The sequence below is a fragment of the Vigna unguiculata genome, unplaced genomic scaffold (genome assembly GCF_004118075.2).
Source record: "Vigna unguiculata cultivar IT97K-499-35 unplaced genomic scaffold, ASM411807v1 contig_313, whole genome shotgun sequence".
NCBI classification, from domain to species: Eukaryota; Viridiplantae; Streptophyta; class Magnoliopsida; order Fabales; family Fabaceae; genus Vigna; species Vigna unguiculata.
The window spans coordinates 1-19345 of NW_021011020.1; the positions used below are offsets into that span (position 1 = coordinate 1).

The 19345-nt window shown below is 34.7% G+C and overlaps 2 protein-coding genes across 2 annotated transcripts; both read left to right on the forward strand.

Moving 5' to 3' along the window:
* The first annotated feature begins 13181 nt into the window (after positions 1 to 13181).
* LOC114171657 (circumsporozoite protein-like) lies at positions 13182 to 14061 on the forward strand. The gene is made up of 4 exons (XM_028056541.1): positions 13182 to 13565; positions 13696 to 13802; positions 13883 to 13959; positions 14042 to 14061. Exons 1-4 carry the CDS (start codon positions 13197 to 13199, stop codon positions 14059 to 14061), a joined length of 573 nt encoding a protein of 190 aa, XP_027912342.1. The 5' UTR covers positions 13182 to 13196.
* Positions 14057 to 18530, forward strand: LOC114171656. The gene is made up of 4 exons (XM_028056540.1): positions 14057 to 14097; positions 17323 to 17410; positions 17493 to 17552; positions 17748 to 18530. The coding sequence occupies exons 3-4, from the start codon at positions 17511 to 17513 to the stop codon at positions 18351 to 18353; spliced, it is 648 nt and encodes a 215-aa protein (XP_027912341.1). The 5' UTR covers positions 14057 to 14097; positions 17323 to 17410; positions 17493 to 17510; the 3' UTR covers positions 18354 to 18530.
* Positions 18531 to 19345: the final 815 nt, after the last annotated feature.

Below are 19345 nucleotides of genomic sequence, written 5' to 3' on the forward strand. Positions count from 1 at the left end.
GCCCGACGATTCAGACTGGCCTGGCAATTCAGACGGACACGAGATTCGGACTGGCCCAACAATTCGAATGGGCCAAACGACCCGAACAAGCGTGACGACCAAATGGGCCACCAACCCGGACAGGTCCGATGAACCAGATGACAAGATGAGTTCGACGACCAGAACGGGCTCGACGAGTCGGACGACCTTACAATCAGGATGGGCTGAACGATCTGAACGAGCCTGTCTAAACCGTCGAATATGTCCAGATAGTCAGGTCCGTCTGAGTCGTTAGGCCCGTCCAGGTCGTTTGTGTCGTCAGGCCCGTCTAGATTGTTGGGCCTGATCGGATCGTCGGACCCGTCTGGGTCATTGGTCTCATTCGGGTCTTCGTGCTCGTTCAGGTCGTTGGGCAAGTTCGAGTCGTTGGGCTTGTTCGGATCGTTGTGCTTGTTTAGGTCGTTGGGTCTGTCGGACATGTCTGTTTCATTGTGTATGTCCAACTCGTCGAGCCATCCGGCTTGTCGGCACCATTCGGGTCGTTGGCGTCTTCTGGATCATCTAAATCGTCATGTTTGTTTGGGTCGTTGGCCCGTCCGGATCATCAAGCTCGTTTGTGTCGTCAAGCCTGTCTAGATCGTCGAGCTTATCAGGATGGTTAAGCCTGTTCGGGTCGTCAGGCCTGTCTGGGTCATCAAGCACGTCTAAGTCTTCAGGTTTGTCCATTTTGTTGGGTCGGTTCATGATTTTAGATGTGACCCAAACCAGAAAATGAAACATCAAGCTAAGAAAGAACAATTTGATCACATTGCTGCTAACTTTGAACTCAAGTTTGGGGAAACTGTGAGTATGGTTCAACGGCGTGAAAGAATTCTTAGGGAGCTTGCTTATTCTAAGTAAAGGCAGCAGTTTTTCCAGAATAATCAACAAAGGATGATTCCACAACAAGCAAGGCCAAGCATAGCACCCAGTTCAAGGCAATCACAATAGATGAGGCCACAAAATTTTGTGCCACAGCAGTAGTACAAAACTGACCCTACAATTGAAGTTGTGATTCAAGACTTGAAAACTCAAATGGGCAGTTGGCTACCTCCATGAATGAGTTGATGCATAAGAAATCTAGAACCATCACAACCCAGCCCGTGATTAGCGCTAGGGAAAATCAGAACTAGTGATAGAGGCCTAGAAGAAACACCAAAAAGAGAAGTTTTTACATTCTGTTTTAGAAATTTTTTCTGACAGTGAATTTTCTTTTCTTTTTCTATTTTTCTTTGCTATTTTGATCCCCTTGCACCTTGAGGACAAGGTGTCATTTAAATGTGGGGGGAAAGGCTCTTAAATTTTTGAAATTCCTAGCTGCTAGTAATTAGTTTGATCTTTAAGGAATTTGAGTCAAAAAAAATTCTCTGATTTTGTTCCAGTTTTACTGTTTCAGTTTGAATTGCTTTTTCATCAGTTTACTAGTTCTCTTTTTTCTGTTTTGATCATGTTAATAGTATATATTAGTAGTTTAATTCCGTGTTTTGAATTTGAATGGACTAATCAGGTTTCCTAGCTCTATATTATTCCTTTGTGTTGAATTTTTTAGTTTCACTAACCGTTTAATCTGTTTGATTTTTTTTACTGTTTAAGCTTTCTTACATGTTTCCTTAGCTTTCCTAAGTTGTTTTGAGTTGTAGAAAAGTGTTTCGAAAGTCTTTAGGTAGTTCTAACAATTTTTAGCTATTAGAGTTGTTGTTTTCAGTTAGTTTTCTGGCTTTAAGCTATTTTTGCTCCCCTAGACAATTTCTCTCTGTTTTTCAACTTCCTAACATCTTTCTTTTAATTTTTTTTAGCTGTAGCAAGTTGGTTTAAGAGTTTTAAAAAGTTTTAACAGTTTTTAGCTATTAGGAGTTGTTGTTTAGATTTCTAGTCTTCTTTTTCTCGGTTTATGTCAGCTTTCATTTTGAGTCAGTTTTCTTTTCTGTTTTAAACCTTTTAACATCTTTCCTTTGTTGTTTTAAGTCTTAGGAAGTTGCTTTTAAAGTCTTTTAATGGGTTTAAAGATGTTTGAGTATTGGAGTTTCTGTTGAGTCATTTTAATCAGTTTCATTTTTAAATTCTTCTCACAGTTCTCATTGTTTGTCATCTCATTGCCAGGCTGCTGAAAACAAATTTATGGATGACAGTTATGTTTGGATCACGTGATGTACACGGAAATGGGGACGAGAAAATGCAGAGAAAGCTTGAAATCCTTCAATCTGAAATTTTAAGAAAAACATGGATAAAGCTACTTAAGTAAGAGTAAAATGTTAAAATTAATTTTTTTTCAAATATATCATACCATTATCCTCTTCATCTAAACAAAATCATTTTCATTATCTGAAATCAATTATTAGGCTACCAATAATCAATTCTCTCTCTGGCATAATCTAGTTCACATTATGAAACCCAAAACTGATAGTAGAAGAGACATAAATGTAATTGGATAGTTGTCGGTGAAAGAGATGCATGAAATCAATTACGTTAAATCATTCCAAAAGTCTTCCTCTTTTATTTGACTCAATTTGATCCCTAATTTGAAAAATAGCAACAATTCAACTATAATCGTTAACTGTGTCAGTGACGGTTAAATGAATAGTGACTAGGCATGTTGATGTGTTGTTTTTAAGTGATGTGGCTTTAGTAGAAATATGAGCTGGAAAAAATTATATTAGTTGAATAATATAATTAGGGATTGGACAGAATAGAAGGGGACAAAAATTTGATTGGGGGAAACGAAACGATTTAGGGTTCTTTGAGAAGATAAGAGAAGAGAAGAGAAGGGGGAGGAGGGCGTTCAAATCCAAGTACAATTGTGGTAGTCGTTAGTCTAAATCGCGCGTTCATTTAAATAGAAGGGGGGAGAAGGTGAGTTTCTCTCTATAATATGTTCATTTGTTTGTTCGTTGTGTGTTGTGGTGTTTGTATTTTGGGGAAGCAGAATATTGGTCATGGGGCTTGTGTGTTTTGGGGGAACCACAGTAATGATTATGGGGTGAAGGTGTTTAAATATGTTATGTTGACCCACCATATGGAAATGCTTTTGCGATGTGGTTCCCCATGTTTAAAGTCGTGTTGATGTGTCTGTTTCAGTGTGGTTTGTATTTAATATATATTTTTTTGTCAGTATTTGATTAATATATAGGTGATGAATGCATATTTTTGCCCTCATTTAATGTTTAATTCTGGGTATTTAATTGAATTTGTGTACTTAAAGATTGATTTAATTGAGATTTCCTATAATTGAGTTTATTGAGCATGAGATACAAAACATGTTAAAATAGCTTTTTAGTTGCATAAATGTTCTTTGGATATTTTGAGTGTGTTAGTGCAATGGCAGCTAAGTTAAGCTCATGGAGGTGTGGAAATAAATTGCTTAAAGTTTCATGACACCTTAAAGATAAATCCAAGAATAAGAAATTATCAAAAGCACAAAAATCCTAGCCAAGCATTCTATGAAGACGACAAGAAAAGCTTGAAAAAGTGAAGAAGTTTGGCTAAACCAAGAAGAGAGCAACAAAAAAATTGGACCTTGCGATTTTCTTTATCTTTATGATAGAAGATAATTTGGGAAAAATATATCTTCAGATATTTTATTTAATATTTTTAAATAATTATCTTATTTAACTATATCATAAAATATTAAAAGATAATAACTACCAAATCTTTTTAAATATGACAAGATGTTTTTGAATCTTTTTAGATCCACAACAAACAAATATATCTTAAAGATATTGGATTATTTAGAAGATAATTTGAGGAGATTGCAAAGGGTTGATTTGGAAAATTAATACAAATATTAATTGGTGATAATTTATCATATATCTTTGATTAATTAATTAATTTAATTATATTAGATATTGATATTATCAACCAACTATATTTGTCAAATAGTCTATATCTCTCCAAATATTTTTAAATATTTAGCTTTATCTTTATTTTAAAAGATATTTGAGAGATTTTAGCAACCGAAAAGCCTAGTCCAACTCCTATATAAAGAGAACAAGGGGGAAGCAAAAAGAACAAGCTCGGAACTTCGGAGTTCAGGAACCCTTAAGGGGGCCTAATTTCGTTTCCTTTCTCTCTCTATTCTTCTTTTATTTTATTTTATGTTTCATGGAGTGCTAAACTTCTTGGGTTGATTCCATTGTAATTTCATTATGGATTCTGAGTTAGAATGAAATAATTTCTTTGTTCTTTTTATTATTGTTGAGGTTTTAATTCATCTATGTCTTTTATCATTGAATCACTTAAAAAGTAATGATTTTAAATCTATATACATGTTGATCATATGAGTTCAAGGATTTTTAAATTGAATTGAGACTTTACTTTGATTTTATTTAGAAACTTTCATGTGATTGAATGAGGTTTTACCAATATTTGAGACTTTACTTTGATTAAAGGTATTTACTTTAACGAAAATTAATTGAGACTTTAGTTTGATTAATTAAGCTTTTTATTTGGTGAGGAGATAAAAGAATACACATGATTAGGCATAGTAAAATTTGATTGAGATTGTACTTTGGTTGAATTTACTGTGGATAATCTAAAAGTTCTCACTTTTAATTGAGACTGTACTTTGGTTAAAAGTGAGAACGCCAACAAAGTAATTGAGACTTTACATTGGTTAATTTGTAAATCTACAAAAATAATTAATTGAGCAATAATATTTAGATAACCGATGATGAATCTATTTTGAAAAAGCAATGGAATTAATCTATTTTCTTTACTATTGTTTCTATCTTATTTTATCTTTTTATCTTAATCCTCCCATATTTTTATTATTTTATTTGACTAACCGTTTTGTATATATTTTATAAGAACTAACTTGTTAAAAATCAATTCCGTGTTCGTTGGGAGATGACTTTGGATTACTTTACCCTTTCTATTTATTGACTACTATCTTAGCAATACTGACGTTGCTATAATTTAGTAGTATTAATTTGATCACGTCAACGACAGCGTTATAAATAGGTTTATGTATCTATCTTTATACTTGTTTGCATTATGGACGGGGATTTTGAGGTGGTTTTTCACCACGGAGGTAAATTCTTAAGTGATGGGAAGTTGCGGTACGAAGGGGAAAGTACTACGTTGTCCTTCGACCCAGACATGTGGAGTTACTATGTTGTTTTAAGTGTGATAAAAGGGTTAGGGTATGTTGGAGAGAATCAATTGTGGTTCTCTATAGGAAGTGTTTTAGTGTTGGATGACATATTGCAGCTTCTATGTGATGACACTGGTGCGATGCATATGGTTAATATCGTGAGGCTAAAGGGTCAGGTTCATTTATTTGTGGAACTCACATTGTCTGAACCCCATGTGATTGAAATGTTGGAATATTTTATGGATGAACCTGACACACAAGAGGAGGGGGCTGCAGCTATTTTAGGAGAGGGTGTTGAGTGTGAAGGTGACTGTGAAGGTGAAGGTGATGCTGAGTTAAGGGAGGAGGGAGGACAATGTGAGAGTGTTGCTGTTTTAGGAGATGGTGTTCAATGTGAAGGTGATGCTAAGTGTAAGACTCGAGAAATTTAAATAATTAATTAAATAATTAATTAAATAATTATTTAATAAATGCGGGTAGTAGGAGTCTTTAAGGCATTTAATGCTGATTGCTATGACGTGGAAAAGTACTAGCTCAAGTGGTTGAGAGTACTTAATTGTGTGAGAGGACTTGGGTTCAAGTCTTATGTATACCATTTGTGTGTCATTTAATTATTATTGTTTTTAATAATATGCTAGAGCATGTTGAGTGATAATATAATCATAAAATTATATTAATCATCACGAAACATGAAGCGGTTGAATGGTGGAACATTGATTTGGCTTTGGCAAGGTAAGGGGTTTAAACCTTGGTGAACCCAAATTAAACTTTATTTTTGCCAAAATGTTATTTGGCATGAAGGTGAAAGGGCAAGGAAACCCTAGCAGCCAAGAGAGGGCTGGAAAACTATCATAAGACAACAAATTGAATGGCATTAACCTTAGTTTAATTGTACTTTCGTTTTGCATCATTAAACCCACATTAAGACACCAATTATTGACCAATTAAGGGAAAAAGAGAGAGGTTTTGTGTCAGAGTAAGGTGAGTATATTGAGTGGGGCATTGAGGCTAAATTGAGGAGAACTAAGGAAGGCCATTGGAAGCAAGGGAGAACCAAGGGCTACTCAAGTTTTAAGCAAAGGAAACCAGGTTAGGGGAGCTGGACTCCGTCCTTTTTACTTGTGTTGTTAATATTGCATGATTAATTGAATAATTGGATGCATGTAGTGGAATAAAACTGTGCAAATTCACGTTTCTGAAAATATTCCAGAAACCACCTGGTGGGTGATGAATTTCCACTAGGCGACTCATCCCAGTTATGCTAATTTTGGGTTCCGGAGATGGAACCGCCTGGCGGAACGAGACGGTCCGCCAGGCGACACTTGGTGATTTACCCAATTCTGGGTTTTCTAATGAGGAGCCTGGCGGTGGTGATTGAACCGTCAGGCGACGCGAGCCATATTGGCTCGATTTTGCTGTTTTTGGGGTTTTGGGATATGTTGGTCAGCGTAATTGGTATTGTGATTACGAATTCATCAAAAAGAGATGATTAAATTGTGAACTTTTAGTGCGGCACAAGAGAATTAAATGAAAGTGGTGATATATGAACCAATCTTAAGGTTGGCACATTGGGGGGTTTCATGATTATGTGTGTTTATGGTAACTTGGTCATAAAATTGTGTTGGATATAGTCTAGTTGGAGTCTTGGTATCACGATGAAGTGGATCATGTAAGAAATAGTGAGCTTAGGCAGAGGAAAGTTTCAAGAAATAGGTAGTAGGGCAGTGCAGGTGCAGAAATTCTGGAATTTTGCCAGAACCACATGCACCGCCTGGCGGCACGGGGCTCGCCTCTAGACGCCACCGTAGAGACTGGGATTTGATGTGGTCGCGAGTGTTAGTTTATGGTTCTGGATTTTTGGTGAGTCAGGTCGTGCTAATTGGGGAATTGGAAGGATTAATTGAATGGAAGCATAGGTGATAATATATTGGGTTAGGGGTGTAATCTCTAGGATTTGAATGGAAGATGACTGTCATAGTAATGCAGTAGGAATTGCAGTTAGAGTGAGATATAAAGTGTGGATAATCTACTGTAATATGAATCATAATAAGACATTGCTAGGGTAAATAGGGGATGGTGAGAGTAATTGGAATTGAGAAATGTGAAGAATGATGTAAATATGACTAGGTGATGGGGGCCATGTCATGTAGAATTTGGGGAAGGCTTGGTAACAATTGGTGAATTAATAGAAGGAAGGGAATGAAGCTAATAGTGGTAATCTGATTTAGACATGTTGAATCTACGACTTAAATCAAAGGACTATAAGTGAATAAAGGTAAGAAGGAAATTGTATGCCAAGGAATACAATGTATAAACTAGTAAAGTGCTGAATAGAGGGGTAATAGATACTCTGGAAGTGTGTAAGTGTGTGACTAGAAGATTGTAAATAAATAAAGTTCAGAAAAACAGTACAATTGTTGTACTGGTGTCGCGCTTGGCGATAGAGCTGAAGCCGCCAAGCGATAGCTGCCAACAAAGAGCTACTGGAATGTGTGCTCCTGGCGGTGACGGTCTTCCCGCCAGGCGGTATCTACAACGTGGATGAATCAAAGGTGCTACACGCCTGGCGGTACGCGTCACCCGCCAGGCGGTCTGGAAGCGACAATGCCTGGTGGGTATGTGTCCCCCGCCAAGCGATTTTACTGCAGCAACCTTGGGTTGTTGTTTCTGCGTGCGTGATCTACAAGGCTTTTAAGATACTTTAAAGGTCGGTTTGCTGGTGTTCCTTGAGTTGAGTTGGAACGTATCCCTTGAGTTGAACTCGGGATAGGAGTTAAGCACGTGGCATTCCTCGAGGTGAGCTCAGAATGACATCCCTTGAGTTGAGCTCGGGATGGCGGATGAACACGAGGAACCCTTGAGTTGAGCTCAAGTTGGCGAGTCTTGCCGGTGTGAGTGTGCTGGTTGTGGCCAGTACGGATGGGTCCAAATGGAATTTTTGCCCTCATTTAATGTTTAAATTTAGGGATTTAATAGAATTTTTGTGCTTAAGGATTGATTTAATTAGGATTTGTGATTATTGGATTTATTGAGTACGTAAGTTAAATATGGTGTAAAAATTGATTTTAGTTGTATAAAATATTATTGGATATTCTAACGTTTGTTAATGCAGCTGGAATTTAATTTGGGTCATTAAAAGTTTGGATTTGAAATATTCAAAGTTACAAAATAAGTCCAAAATTACAAAATTTTGGAAAAGAATAATTCAGGATCTAAATGCACTCCCTGTTTTTGTTTACACACTCCTCCTGCAAGTGGACCACAAAAACCTGTTCTGCACCCCCAGTTTTTACTAAGTTGCACCATTCCTACCACTTAAAATCCACTCAACCAGATCATGCCATGTGGCAATCCTCATTTTTTAAATCTGTCCAATTAAAACATTCCATGTGGAAACAATCCTTGCACTAACAAGCTCGGGACTTCGGAGTTTTGGAACCCTTAGGGGGCCTAATTTCGTTTCCTTTTTCTCTCTATTCTTCTTTCTATTTTTATTTTACTTTTGCATTCTATGGATTACTAATCTTCTTGGGTTGATTCCATTGTAATTTCATTATGGATTCTGAGGTTAGAATGAAATAATTTCTTTGTTCTTGTTATTATTGTTGAGGTTTTAATTCATCTATGTCTTTTATCTTTGAATCACGTAAAAAGTAATGATTTTAAATCTATATGTATGTTGATCATATGGGTTCAAGGGTTTTTAAATTTAATTGAGACTTTACTTTGATTTAATTTAGAAACTTTCATGTGATTAAATGAGTTTTTACTAATAATTGAGACTTTACTTTGATTAAAGGTATTTACTTTAACGAAAATTAATTTAGACTTTATTTTGATTAATTAAGCTTTTTATTTGGTGAGAAGATAAAAGAATAGACATGATTAGGCATAGTAAAATTTGATTGAGACTGTACTTTGATTGAATTTACTGTGGATAATCTAAAAGTTCTCACTTTTAATTGAGACTGTACTTTGGTTAAAAGTGAGAACGAGCCAACAAATTAATTGAGACTTTACATTGATTAATTTCTAAATCTACAACAATAATTAATTGAGTAATAATCTTTAGATAACCGATGATGAATCTATTTTGAAAAAGCAATGGAATCAATCTATTTTCTTTACTATTGTTTTTATCTCTTTTTATCTTTTCTATTTCATTCTTGTTTATCTTAATCCTCCCATATTTTTATTATTTTATTTGACTAACCGTTTTGTATAGTTTTTATAAGAATTAATTTGTTAAAAATCATTTCCGTGTTCGTTGGGAAACGACTTTGGGTCAGGGTTACTTTACCCTTTCTATTTTGTTGACTACTTTCTTAACAATACTGAAGTTGTTATAGCTTAGTAGTATTAATTTGACCGCGTCAACGATAACGTTATCAGTATCCCTTAAGTTGAATTCGGGATAGGGGTTAAGCACGTGGCATTCCTCAAGTTGAGCTCAGAATGACATCCCTTGAGTTGAGCTCGGGATGGCGGATGAACACGAGGAACCCTTGAGTTGAGCTCGGTTGGCGAGTATTGCCGGTGTGAGTGTGCTGGTTGTGGCCAGTACGGATGGGTCCAAATGGATTGTCCTCCTCAATAATTAGCTGACGAGTTTGGTAGTCTTGGAACGTTATGAATATGTTCGTATTTGGAAACTCCACCTGGCGTTACAGCGTGTGATCCGTAGCATGGTTTCCCGCACGTGCTCTATCGGTTGTGGCCGATAGGTATGGCAGCAAGACATCTTGAGGTACTCACTAAAAGATGTAGAACACGAATAACATGGTTGTGGCCATGTGATTTGGAATCAAAGGAAGGAATTCCTTTGGTGTGTTTGTGTGATATATATATATATATATGTATATGTATATATATGTATATATATACATATACATATATATACATATATATACATATATGTATATATATATACTTGTGCCATATATACATTTTTACTTTATTAGTTCACCCTATCTGCTTGTGTTTGGCGATGATCGTATATGCGATACACGGGAGCATATGATGTTGCAGGTGGATCTGGTGAAGCTTAGTAGCGGAGCGGGGAAAACTCATGGGAACAGTTTTATAGAGTTTTATCATTCATGGTTTTGGAATAAAGATGTAAACTATTATGAAACTGTTTTGGTATTTTATTGAATTTTGAGAAGATTTGAACTTAGTGTTATCTTTACTATGAAATAAATTATTTGAAATTTTCCCCATTTTTAGGAAATGGATTTATAATAAATGTGATTTTATTTTTCATTTTATTTTATTATTTAAATCCATAATATCCGGTTGAGATGTTTCATTTGGTATCAGAACAATAATTTTTAAAAGATTTTTGAACCTTGAAAAATGAGCTTGACGTGTTTGGATTGTAATTTATGTGATGTGGTACTTGACTCTATATCTCTAATCTTAATAACTCAATATTAATAACGGTCAACACTTCGAACAAATGAAATAGAATTTGTAAAAAGAAAATAAAAAACTTAAAATGAAAAATAATAACTTTAGTCTATGACCCAACTTGGGCTTAAAAAAAAGAAAAAAGATAACACTTCTCTACTAACTCACGAAAAACCTCACTGGAACCAAACCCTCACAGAACAATCCCCTTCTCCGATTTCTCTCTCTTGTCGTTCCTCCTCCGCAAGGCGCCACGCCTCAGCTCCTGAAACTTCATCTACCACGATCATCGGCGTCAACTGCCAGAGCTCACAAACTGGGCCTCCGACGGCAAGAGCCGCCGCTCGCCCTCGCAAACTACCGTTGGAACCTCACTAATGCGGTACCTGAGCCCTAAGCTGCCAGTCGCCACCTTAATAGGTCTCAAATTCAGTTCTTCGAAATCAAGTTCGTGCATGAAGCACGAATCTTCAACTAGAAATTTGAGAAGCTCAAACCCGTTGCCGAGGAGGTGAGCACGTGGTGGCGTTAATGCTTCCCCTGTGAAGGTCAAAGACGGTGTTGTGATTCTCCTGTGAGATTTTTAATGTCGTTCATTATAAAATTGCAAGACATTTGTTTATTTTGATACATTTGTTTGGGATTGGTACTGGTTTGGTGTTCTGAAATTGCAAGATTTGGTTTTCCAGTGTAGTTGTAATTGCACCTTTATTGTGTGTTTATTGGTTTAGGTCTTTCACACACACACACACACACACATATATATATATATATATATATATATATATATATATATATATATATATATATATATATAAATATATACTTGGAATACTCCAAGTGTGAGTTAAATCCCACATTTTATAGAATAGACAAAGTTAAATATTATATAAGATGAAAGGCCTGTAACTCCATTGTCTTAAGATTTTGAGGATAAAAATAGTAAAAAAATTGTGTCAAATGTCTTATATGTGTAAGACCAATGCCATATATATAGAACCATAATTAATGACTATAACCCACCCATCAATATGTGATTATGTGAGTTTTTAGGGTATAGAAAGAGGGCTATGGATACTGATGTGATGGATTTATTTAGAAATAAAACAGTCAAGAATTATAGAATACATTGAAATATTTTGGAGAAGGGTTTTGGGTGAAGATAAAGAGTGAAAGAGATCTAGAGATAGTTTTGGTTACGTGGAAACATTAAATGGGACAACATCTTATTTAAAATTTACGAGGGTTAAAATTAACCATTTTAAAAGATTCAAAACTAAATGAAGTTAAACTTAGAACCATAGAAAGGTATATTATTCCTAAAGAAATAGGAAAGGAAGTCACCCGTAACACTAATGTAATTGAATATATGATATTTTTCACTTTTCATAATATGATTATGTACCAACTTTTACTTTCACATTTTGTGTCATTAGGTTTTTTATTTTGTAATTGAGATTGAGAGAAGTCACTTAGTTGTTAAAAACTTTTGTTTTGACCTTTTGTTCATGTTTTGTACATCTTTGTAATTAAAAAAAAAAAAACTAAGGTAATTGTATATGTAGTTCCATGGTAGAGATATGTTGGACTGTGACTATTGGCTTATTCATAGAGTTTGGTCATGTTAAATAACTTTTCTTTATACTGTTTTGGGTTCAAACATTGTAACAGCTTAAGCCATGATATCATTCCCTCCAAATCTGACCATCAAAGTTTGTGCATATTCGTTTTTTCTTTGAGTAAAATGTTCATACTACAGTTGGAATCTGTTTAGAAAATGGGCTTAATTAGTAACTGTCTATTGGCTTAATTAGAAAATGTTCCTTTGGCACCTCTTTTTTATTTGTCTTGTTATTCTCTCTCAATTGGTAAGCCTTCTTTCTCAACAGTTATTTGCCTCTGATTGTCACCTTTTTTTTATTTGTCTTGTCATTGTCTCTCAATTGGTTGTTGTTCTTCCTCAGTTGTTTGGTTCATTTCTTAACTGATATTTCCAATCTTGTTAAATTTGGCATGCAGGCAGATTCCATATATTTAATGATCACAACTGTGTTTAATGGAGGTTGTTGTCCTTTTTTGCTTTGACCACGTTCAGAGTTATTGTGTTCCTTCCCACCCTTCAGATTCGAAAACTGTGTTTAACTGAAACTTTGAATTGTATAAGTTTCTTGTATTTATGTTAACATAATGGCTAACAATGCCAACTCCTCCTCCAAAACCCAACCCCCTTATGCTCCTAATCCTAACCATCAAAATTTCTTACAAAACAATGGTGTGGGCATGACACCCCAGCCCCAATTTTGTTCTGGCAACCACCAAAGCCAAAGCCTGTCACCCCCTTTTATGCAGCGACTACCCATGAATGTGGCACCTTTCATGAATGCTGCAAATCATAATCATTTTCCCTTGCAAAACGATCAGATGCATCTGTGTCAAATGGGTATGCCTGGTCATCAACAGGGTCAACCCCTTGTGGGGGTTTTAGGTCCCCAAAATAACGTTGGCAATCCCAATTACAGCAATCCAATGTATCCTGTTTAGGGATAAGTCATACTGAATGCAGCTCAAATCAATTTGTCTCATTTACAGGGACAAATGTTGGCACAGAGTATTTTAATATATTTCAGCCGTCTAATGTGAATATGAGTATGCCAAATGGCAATTTCGTGCCCCTTATCCTATGCAGAATATGAATCAACAGTTACCTACACAATTGTCAAGCCCTTCTCAAGGGGTTCCGCATGGCATGCATCCTGGTTCCTTCCCCATGTTTGGGTTTCCAAACCAACTGCCTCAGGCTATGGTCCCTCAGAGTTCATTACTTTCTCCAAGTCCACAGTTAGGTTTTGAGCCTGGAAGGCATGTCCGGCTGCATATTGACCCGAACGAGAAAAACCTTGCTCCACCAAACGTGAATGCAAATGCTTTTGTATCACAGTCGCCTTTTTCATCTCATCAATTACAAGGGAATACTTCTGGGTCACTTAATTCTGATTTGGCTCATACAAGTAACTCTCAACCTCCTGCACTTTTAAAGTCGCACTCACAGGTATTTAAACTGAAGTGTTTTATGTCTTTTCAATGTATGTTAGCAGAATTTATTGTTCTACTACATGTAAATACTATTGTAAATGAAGCTGTGGTATTATATTTACTGCAAATCTCAATAATTGTTGCAGGTGAATCCTTATGGAAATATTAAAACTAATGTTCCAAATACCAACTGGAATGGATCACCCAGCAAAAACTTCAAAAATAGACCAACACGAGGGGGGTTTAAAGGAGGGTATGTTATTTTTTTTCTCTTTGTTACTCTTGATCACTTGCATGTTTTTCCTCGGCGTTACAATTGTCCTATTTCTTTAGATTCCAGAAGTCTAAATTTAATGATGTGAATAATGGAAAGCGCAGAACTGGGTTTCTTAAAGATCATAATGGAAGAGGTTTGAACTTTTCTACCTTGTTACCCAGATGAAATATTTTCTATGGTTAGGCTAATGTTGTGATGGAAACAAGCCCTTACAGTGGGAGGGCAGCACAGATAGTGTAAGATCAAAGGAACTTAAGCAGCAACTAGAAAGGTAGCTTCTGCTTCACTTTCTGATTCTTTTTTATCTGGTACCAGTCTATTACTTGTTTGCAGTCCTTTTTTAATTGTCTTTGTTGATAATGATAATGTGTAACAACGAGATGCTAATTAAATAGTTCTTAGTTTATTTGTTACTTCCTGAAATTGAAGGTTATTTTACATTGCTGATTCTGGAGTGCTAAAAATGATGCTAGTAGATATCAACTGAATGTAATATTTTCTTGAAAATGTGAGAATTTACTTGAAAAAGAATGATGTACACCACAAAAGTAGAACAATGTTAATAGAAAATTCTCGCCACTCAGCTAGAAGTTTTGGCATATTATCCTTGATTCTGTGTACAAATGTCCAGTTTTCTTAACTGTCATTACTCACTACCTATGGGCCATAGGGAAAGCCAACTCTATATTTAACCCTTATTTGTAACCAGCTCTAATACATGCATTAATCAACTATTCATTTTAGCTAAAGGTTAGCAATGTAAAAATTGTTGGCATTTAAGCATGTTGTAGTACAGGAAAATATTTCGGTCTATTTTAATTTTGAACTGTGAGATGAAGCATGGTAGTCAGAAAACATCTGAGACTGAAAATACTAGATGGACATAATGGTAACCATCAAGCCATGTTACAGGCTCACAATTGTGTCCACCACTGTACTTTGTAGGTCATGCTTTGAACATCTCTGAAAATAAAAGTTTATTTGGGATGACTGCACACACTCTTGCAGTGTATGTGGCATTAAGGGTCTAACAATGGTAACTTTTTTTGCCTTTTAATGGTTCTTATATAGATTCATGGGTATTTGATATTGATGATTAGGTGTTAAGAGGAGTTCCTTGGGTAGTTAAATTTAGTTTTAGAAGTTGACCTTATGTTTTTCTTTTAATAGCCATAATAAGCAAGGAATTTGATATGGTTTTACGCACATGATTCAAAGACTAAGCTACAGGACATGCTTGTTCTCCTCCTTCCCATTTATCTCAACACACTTCTCCTAACCCTAACTACTATAGAATTCTTACCAAAATGGGGCATGCTTGCCTTTGTTTGAGTTTGCCACCAAGACATGTCATCGGGTTGTAATATTAGGAATTTTCTACGAGGATATATTGAAGAGATTTAATACCAATGAGTTAGAGCAAATCCATATAAGAAAGCATGGCACCATTTTCAACCCAAAATCTTAAGGATTTGTGTTTGTGGGTCTTTTTACCTTATACATCACTCAACTTTTTCATTTTTACTCAATGAGGAACTTTCAACTCATACTTAAATTTCTAACTAGCCAAAATATAATAGAGACCAAACAAAGATGATTTTTCTCCCAATTAACATTTTCTAGTTTGTTATGTTTAGGAATCATGGTAGGAAAAATACCAATTGATGCAGATGATGCAGGGTTTGTCATAGATAGGAAATCCACCTTAGGATATTTGCATGTTCTTGGGTAGAAATTTGGTGAGGAAAAATAAGAAACAAAATGTTGTTGCAAGGTCTAGTGTAGAGGCTAAATTCCAAGCTATGTGAATTGTTATGGATGAGAATTATTCTAAATGATCTTAAAGTGGCATGTTAAGAACCTATGATTCTTTATCTTTTGTGATAATAAGTCAGCTATTAGCATTGTTCACAATCCAGTTCAGTATGATAGACCAAACACATAGAGATAGATCGACACTTAATTAAATAGAAATTAGATAGTGGCCTTGTTACTACTTGTTATATCCCATCTGAACTTCAGTTAGCAGATTTGTTTACAAAAGGTCTTCCTAGTAAGTGATTTCATGATTTCACATGCAAGTTAGGAATGATAGATATCCATTCCACTAGCTTGAGGGGGAGTGTTGTTAGGATATTAAATTACTAGAAGTTGTTAGTAGATTCTAAAGATCTCTTGTAATTATTACTTTAACGTTTGAGTTCTCTATATATAGAAGTGGATGTACTGTTTTGAATCAATTTGAATAAAAATCTTCTTTCGTTTACATTAATTCTTTCAAGTATGATAGTAGAGCGGGTGTATGTGGGGTGGTGGCAACAACAATAAGGGTAGTGAAAATGGTAACAGAGGCAATAATGGGAGGGATGGTGGCAAGAGCAGGGACAATTATGACAGGGGTGGTGACAATGATAATAATGGAGTTGGAGTGGTGTGAGAGTAGAAAGGTAGACTATTCTATCATGTTGCCTTCTAATCTAGCTCTTCTCATAGGATAAGAAATACATCCCACTAAGATAGATAGTAGAATTAGGGATGACAAATAAATCTACACTCGAGGAAATCTGTGGATAAAATTCGTAACAAATTCTAAAAGAATATTATTAATGGATAACCATGGATAATGGACAAGAGTATTTCAATTACTCGGTTCTTAATAAAACGGGTATGGATATCATGGTATTCAACCCACATATACTTGCTAATCATTATTAGTGAATTTTATTTGAATATTTGAAGAAACAAGTGGTAAAAAATTTAGTCACGAGTGAGAGAAGTATTATTCATTAAAGAATGTTTTAGAATTTGATTTTATATATTTATATTTGTTTTCTTTAGACCTATGAAATTTAAATTATTTCTAGAAAGATTAATTCTTTAAAACTTATTCTTTGGTGCAACTCAATTAAAGAAATCATATATGTTGCACCAAACAATTGATTAATAGAATCTTTTTTGCAAAGATGCTCTCGACTAGAAAGGTGAAACAGTTGGCAAAGACTTACATATGGAAATTTCTGTTGGAGGGAAATTTTCCAAATTGATTCTTGTAATGGAGGCATGATAAACAGATAATACATCTAGTATAGTATTTTTAACTTTTGCATTCAACATGGACATAAGTATGTGTTGTGTGTAAGACAAGTGTGGTAGTCAAACAACACATGTGGTTCTATATAATTACATCGTCCTGCCTCCCTTCAACATATTGAATCAATAAGGTTGTGGCCTTTCACAATTTCGGTACCAGACTTGTGATTTTTGTCCAAATAAATGTTTTCCAGAATCCAGATAACCTTATAAATGAAATTAGATTTGCTTTTGGTGTTATTTTTATAAATTGTCTGCTTTCTTATTAGATTTTTATTGTCTTTTCACTATTAAATTACTTTTCTTAAACTTCGAATTTCTCAACTTATTCTTTTATACTGAAAATACCTTAACTCTAACCCTGATTTTTTAATGATTGCTATTATTTCATTTCTTGAATGGTTAGATCTTTCTCTGTGACTTACACTGAGCAAGAAATCAAACAATGGCGTGAAGCACGGAAAAAGAATCATCCTTGTAACAACTTTCAGAAGGTTGTAAACAAACTGATGTATCTACTGCTTGTGTTTATCAGATGTTATTTTCTAAATATCAATTCCTGAATACTAATTGCAGAGGCACTGTGAATGACCGATGGACTCCAAGGTCATTAAAAGGGAGGTCTTACAAAGAGAGGTATACTTAGAGGGATGTTATTAGCATGTAACACTTCCCAATATAATATTATCATGTAAAATTTAATAATGTTCAATATATAAGTTAAGAAAATAGGCTTTTTTAGCAGGAAATATATGTGCTGACATAAATATTCCTTGAACTCAGCAAATGGTATTCCAATTCATTAGCAGTGTATATATCTTGTCTTTGCAGCTTAAGGAGGTTTTAGCAAAGCAAGCTGAATTAGGAATCGAAGTTGCTGAAATACCATCACACTACCTTAAGAATTCTGATAATCAAGGTCTTCAGAATGAAGGGAAAAACAAATTTAGTGACAAAAGAAAGTTCCAAAACAAGTTCAACAAGAAATTAGACAGAAAAGGTCGGTTCGGCAAGAAGCAAAAGTTTGCTGACTTTTCAGAAAGCCCTTCATTAAAAATGAGGAAGCCAACTTTATTGCAGAAACTCTTGAGTGCAGATATAAGCAAGGGTAAGAGCCACCTGTTTCAGGTTTTCAGGTTCATGGTAATAAATTCTTTCTTCAAACATTGTCCTGATAAGCCACTTAGATATCCATCAGTCATGGTTAAAGAGAACTGGTCTGAAGTTGACACTAAAAAAGATATTCCTAAACGCGGGAACGAGGGAGCTGTCAAAAAAATTGCTAGCCTAAATAATGATGATCATAGTAGTGAAGACGAAGACAGTGATGTGGATGAGAATGACTCTATTGTACATAATAATCCACACAAAGAACTTTTTTCCTTGGTTAAAGAAGGATTTGAGAAATCTGATGAAGAGGGAGAAATTTTAGAATGAAATTCGAATATTGGTGCTCCACTTTTTGCAGCAAAGTTTTGAATACTGTAGTGGTAACATTTTTTGTTTAGTCATTTGTTTCCCTTATGGTTTTACCATCATGCGTAATGTTACAGTAAATATATTTTTGCAGCAAAGGTTTCTTAATACTAATATTACACACTATATTTGCACAAATGTCTATCTGCTGCTTTTAGCAAAAGATTCAAAGATTAGGGAAAGTTTAAGTAGATATTTTTAATATATTTTGATTTGATTTCTTATTTACTATCCGAGCCTTTTTCCCATTTTTTCTTATTTTTCTTTTCTGCTAACATGTTATTTTTACTATTACCATTTTTTTCTCTATTTGCACATTTCAGTAAAATTTTCCTCTCCATATTATGTATATATATATATATATATATATATATATATATATGAGAAAAAACGAAAGAGATAATGAGAAGCGTCAAAAGTAGATTAACCCTCAAACTTACATTTTCTTTTTCTAAGTTTCGTCCTAAACTTTTTATATAGTTATTACAAATATTCATTCAGATATCATTAATTTATTTATAGAAGGTTGCATATTGTATACTACATTTAAATAACTTATTAATTCAAGTAAGGGTGACTTTTCCTACACCACCATAAGATATGAAATTCCTATATTAAATCTCATTAAAATTATAATAAAAATTCCTACACCTTATTAATATTTTCGATTTTTGGTTGGGTATTCCAGAAGTAATTTCTGGATTTAGAATACAAATATTTTCGAATTTTGAAATAATTTCTGAAACACTTGTTTTGGATTTTTTTTTTTTATTCCGAACGGAAGGTATTTTTAATATGGATGGCACAAGCGCAAGGGGAAGGGGAAATGGGAATGAAAAGTAATTTTGGATTTTTACTTTGAATTAGGGGTAAAAGGGGAAATTTAAAGTATACGGGTGCTGGAAGAAAAAAAAGTGGTGCGGGAAGTAGCAGCCTTCAAGTAATATGATTGT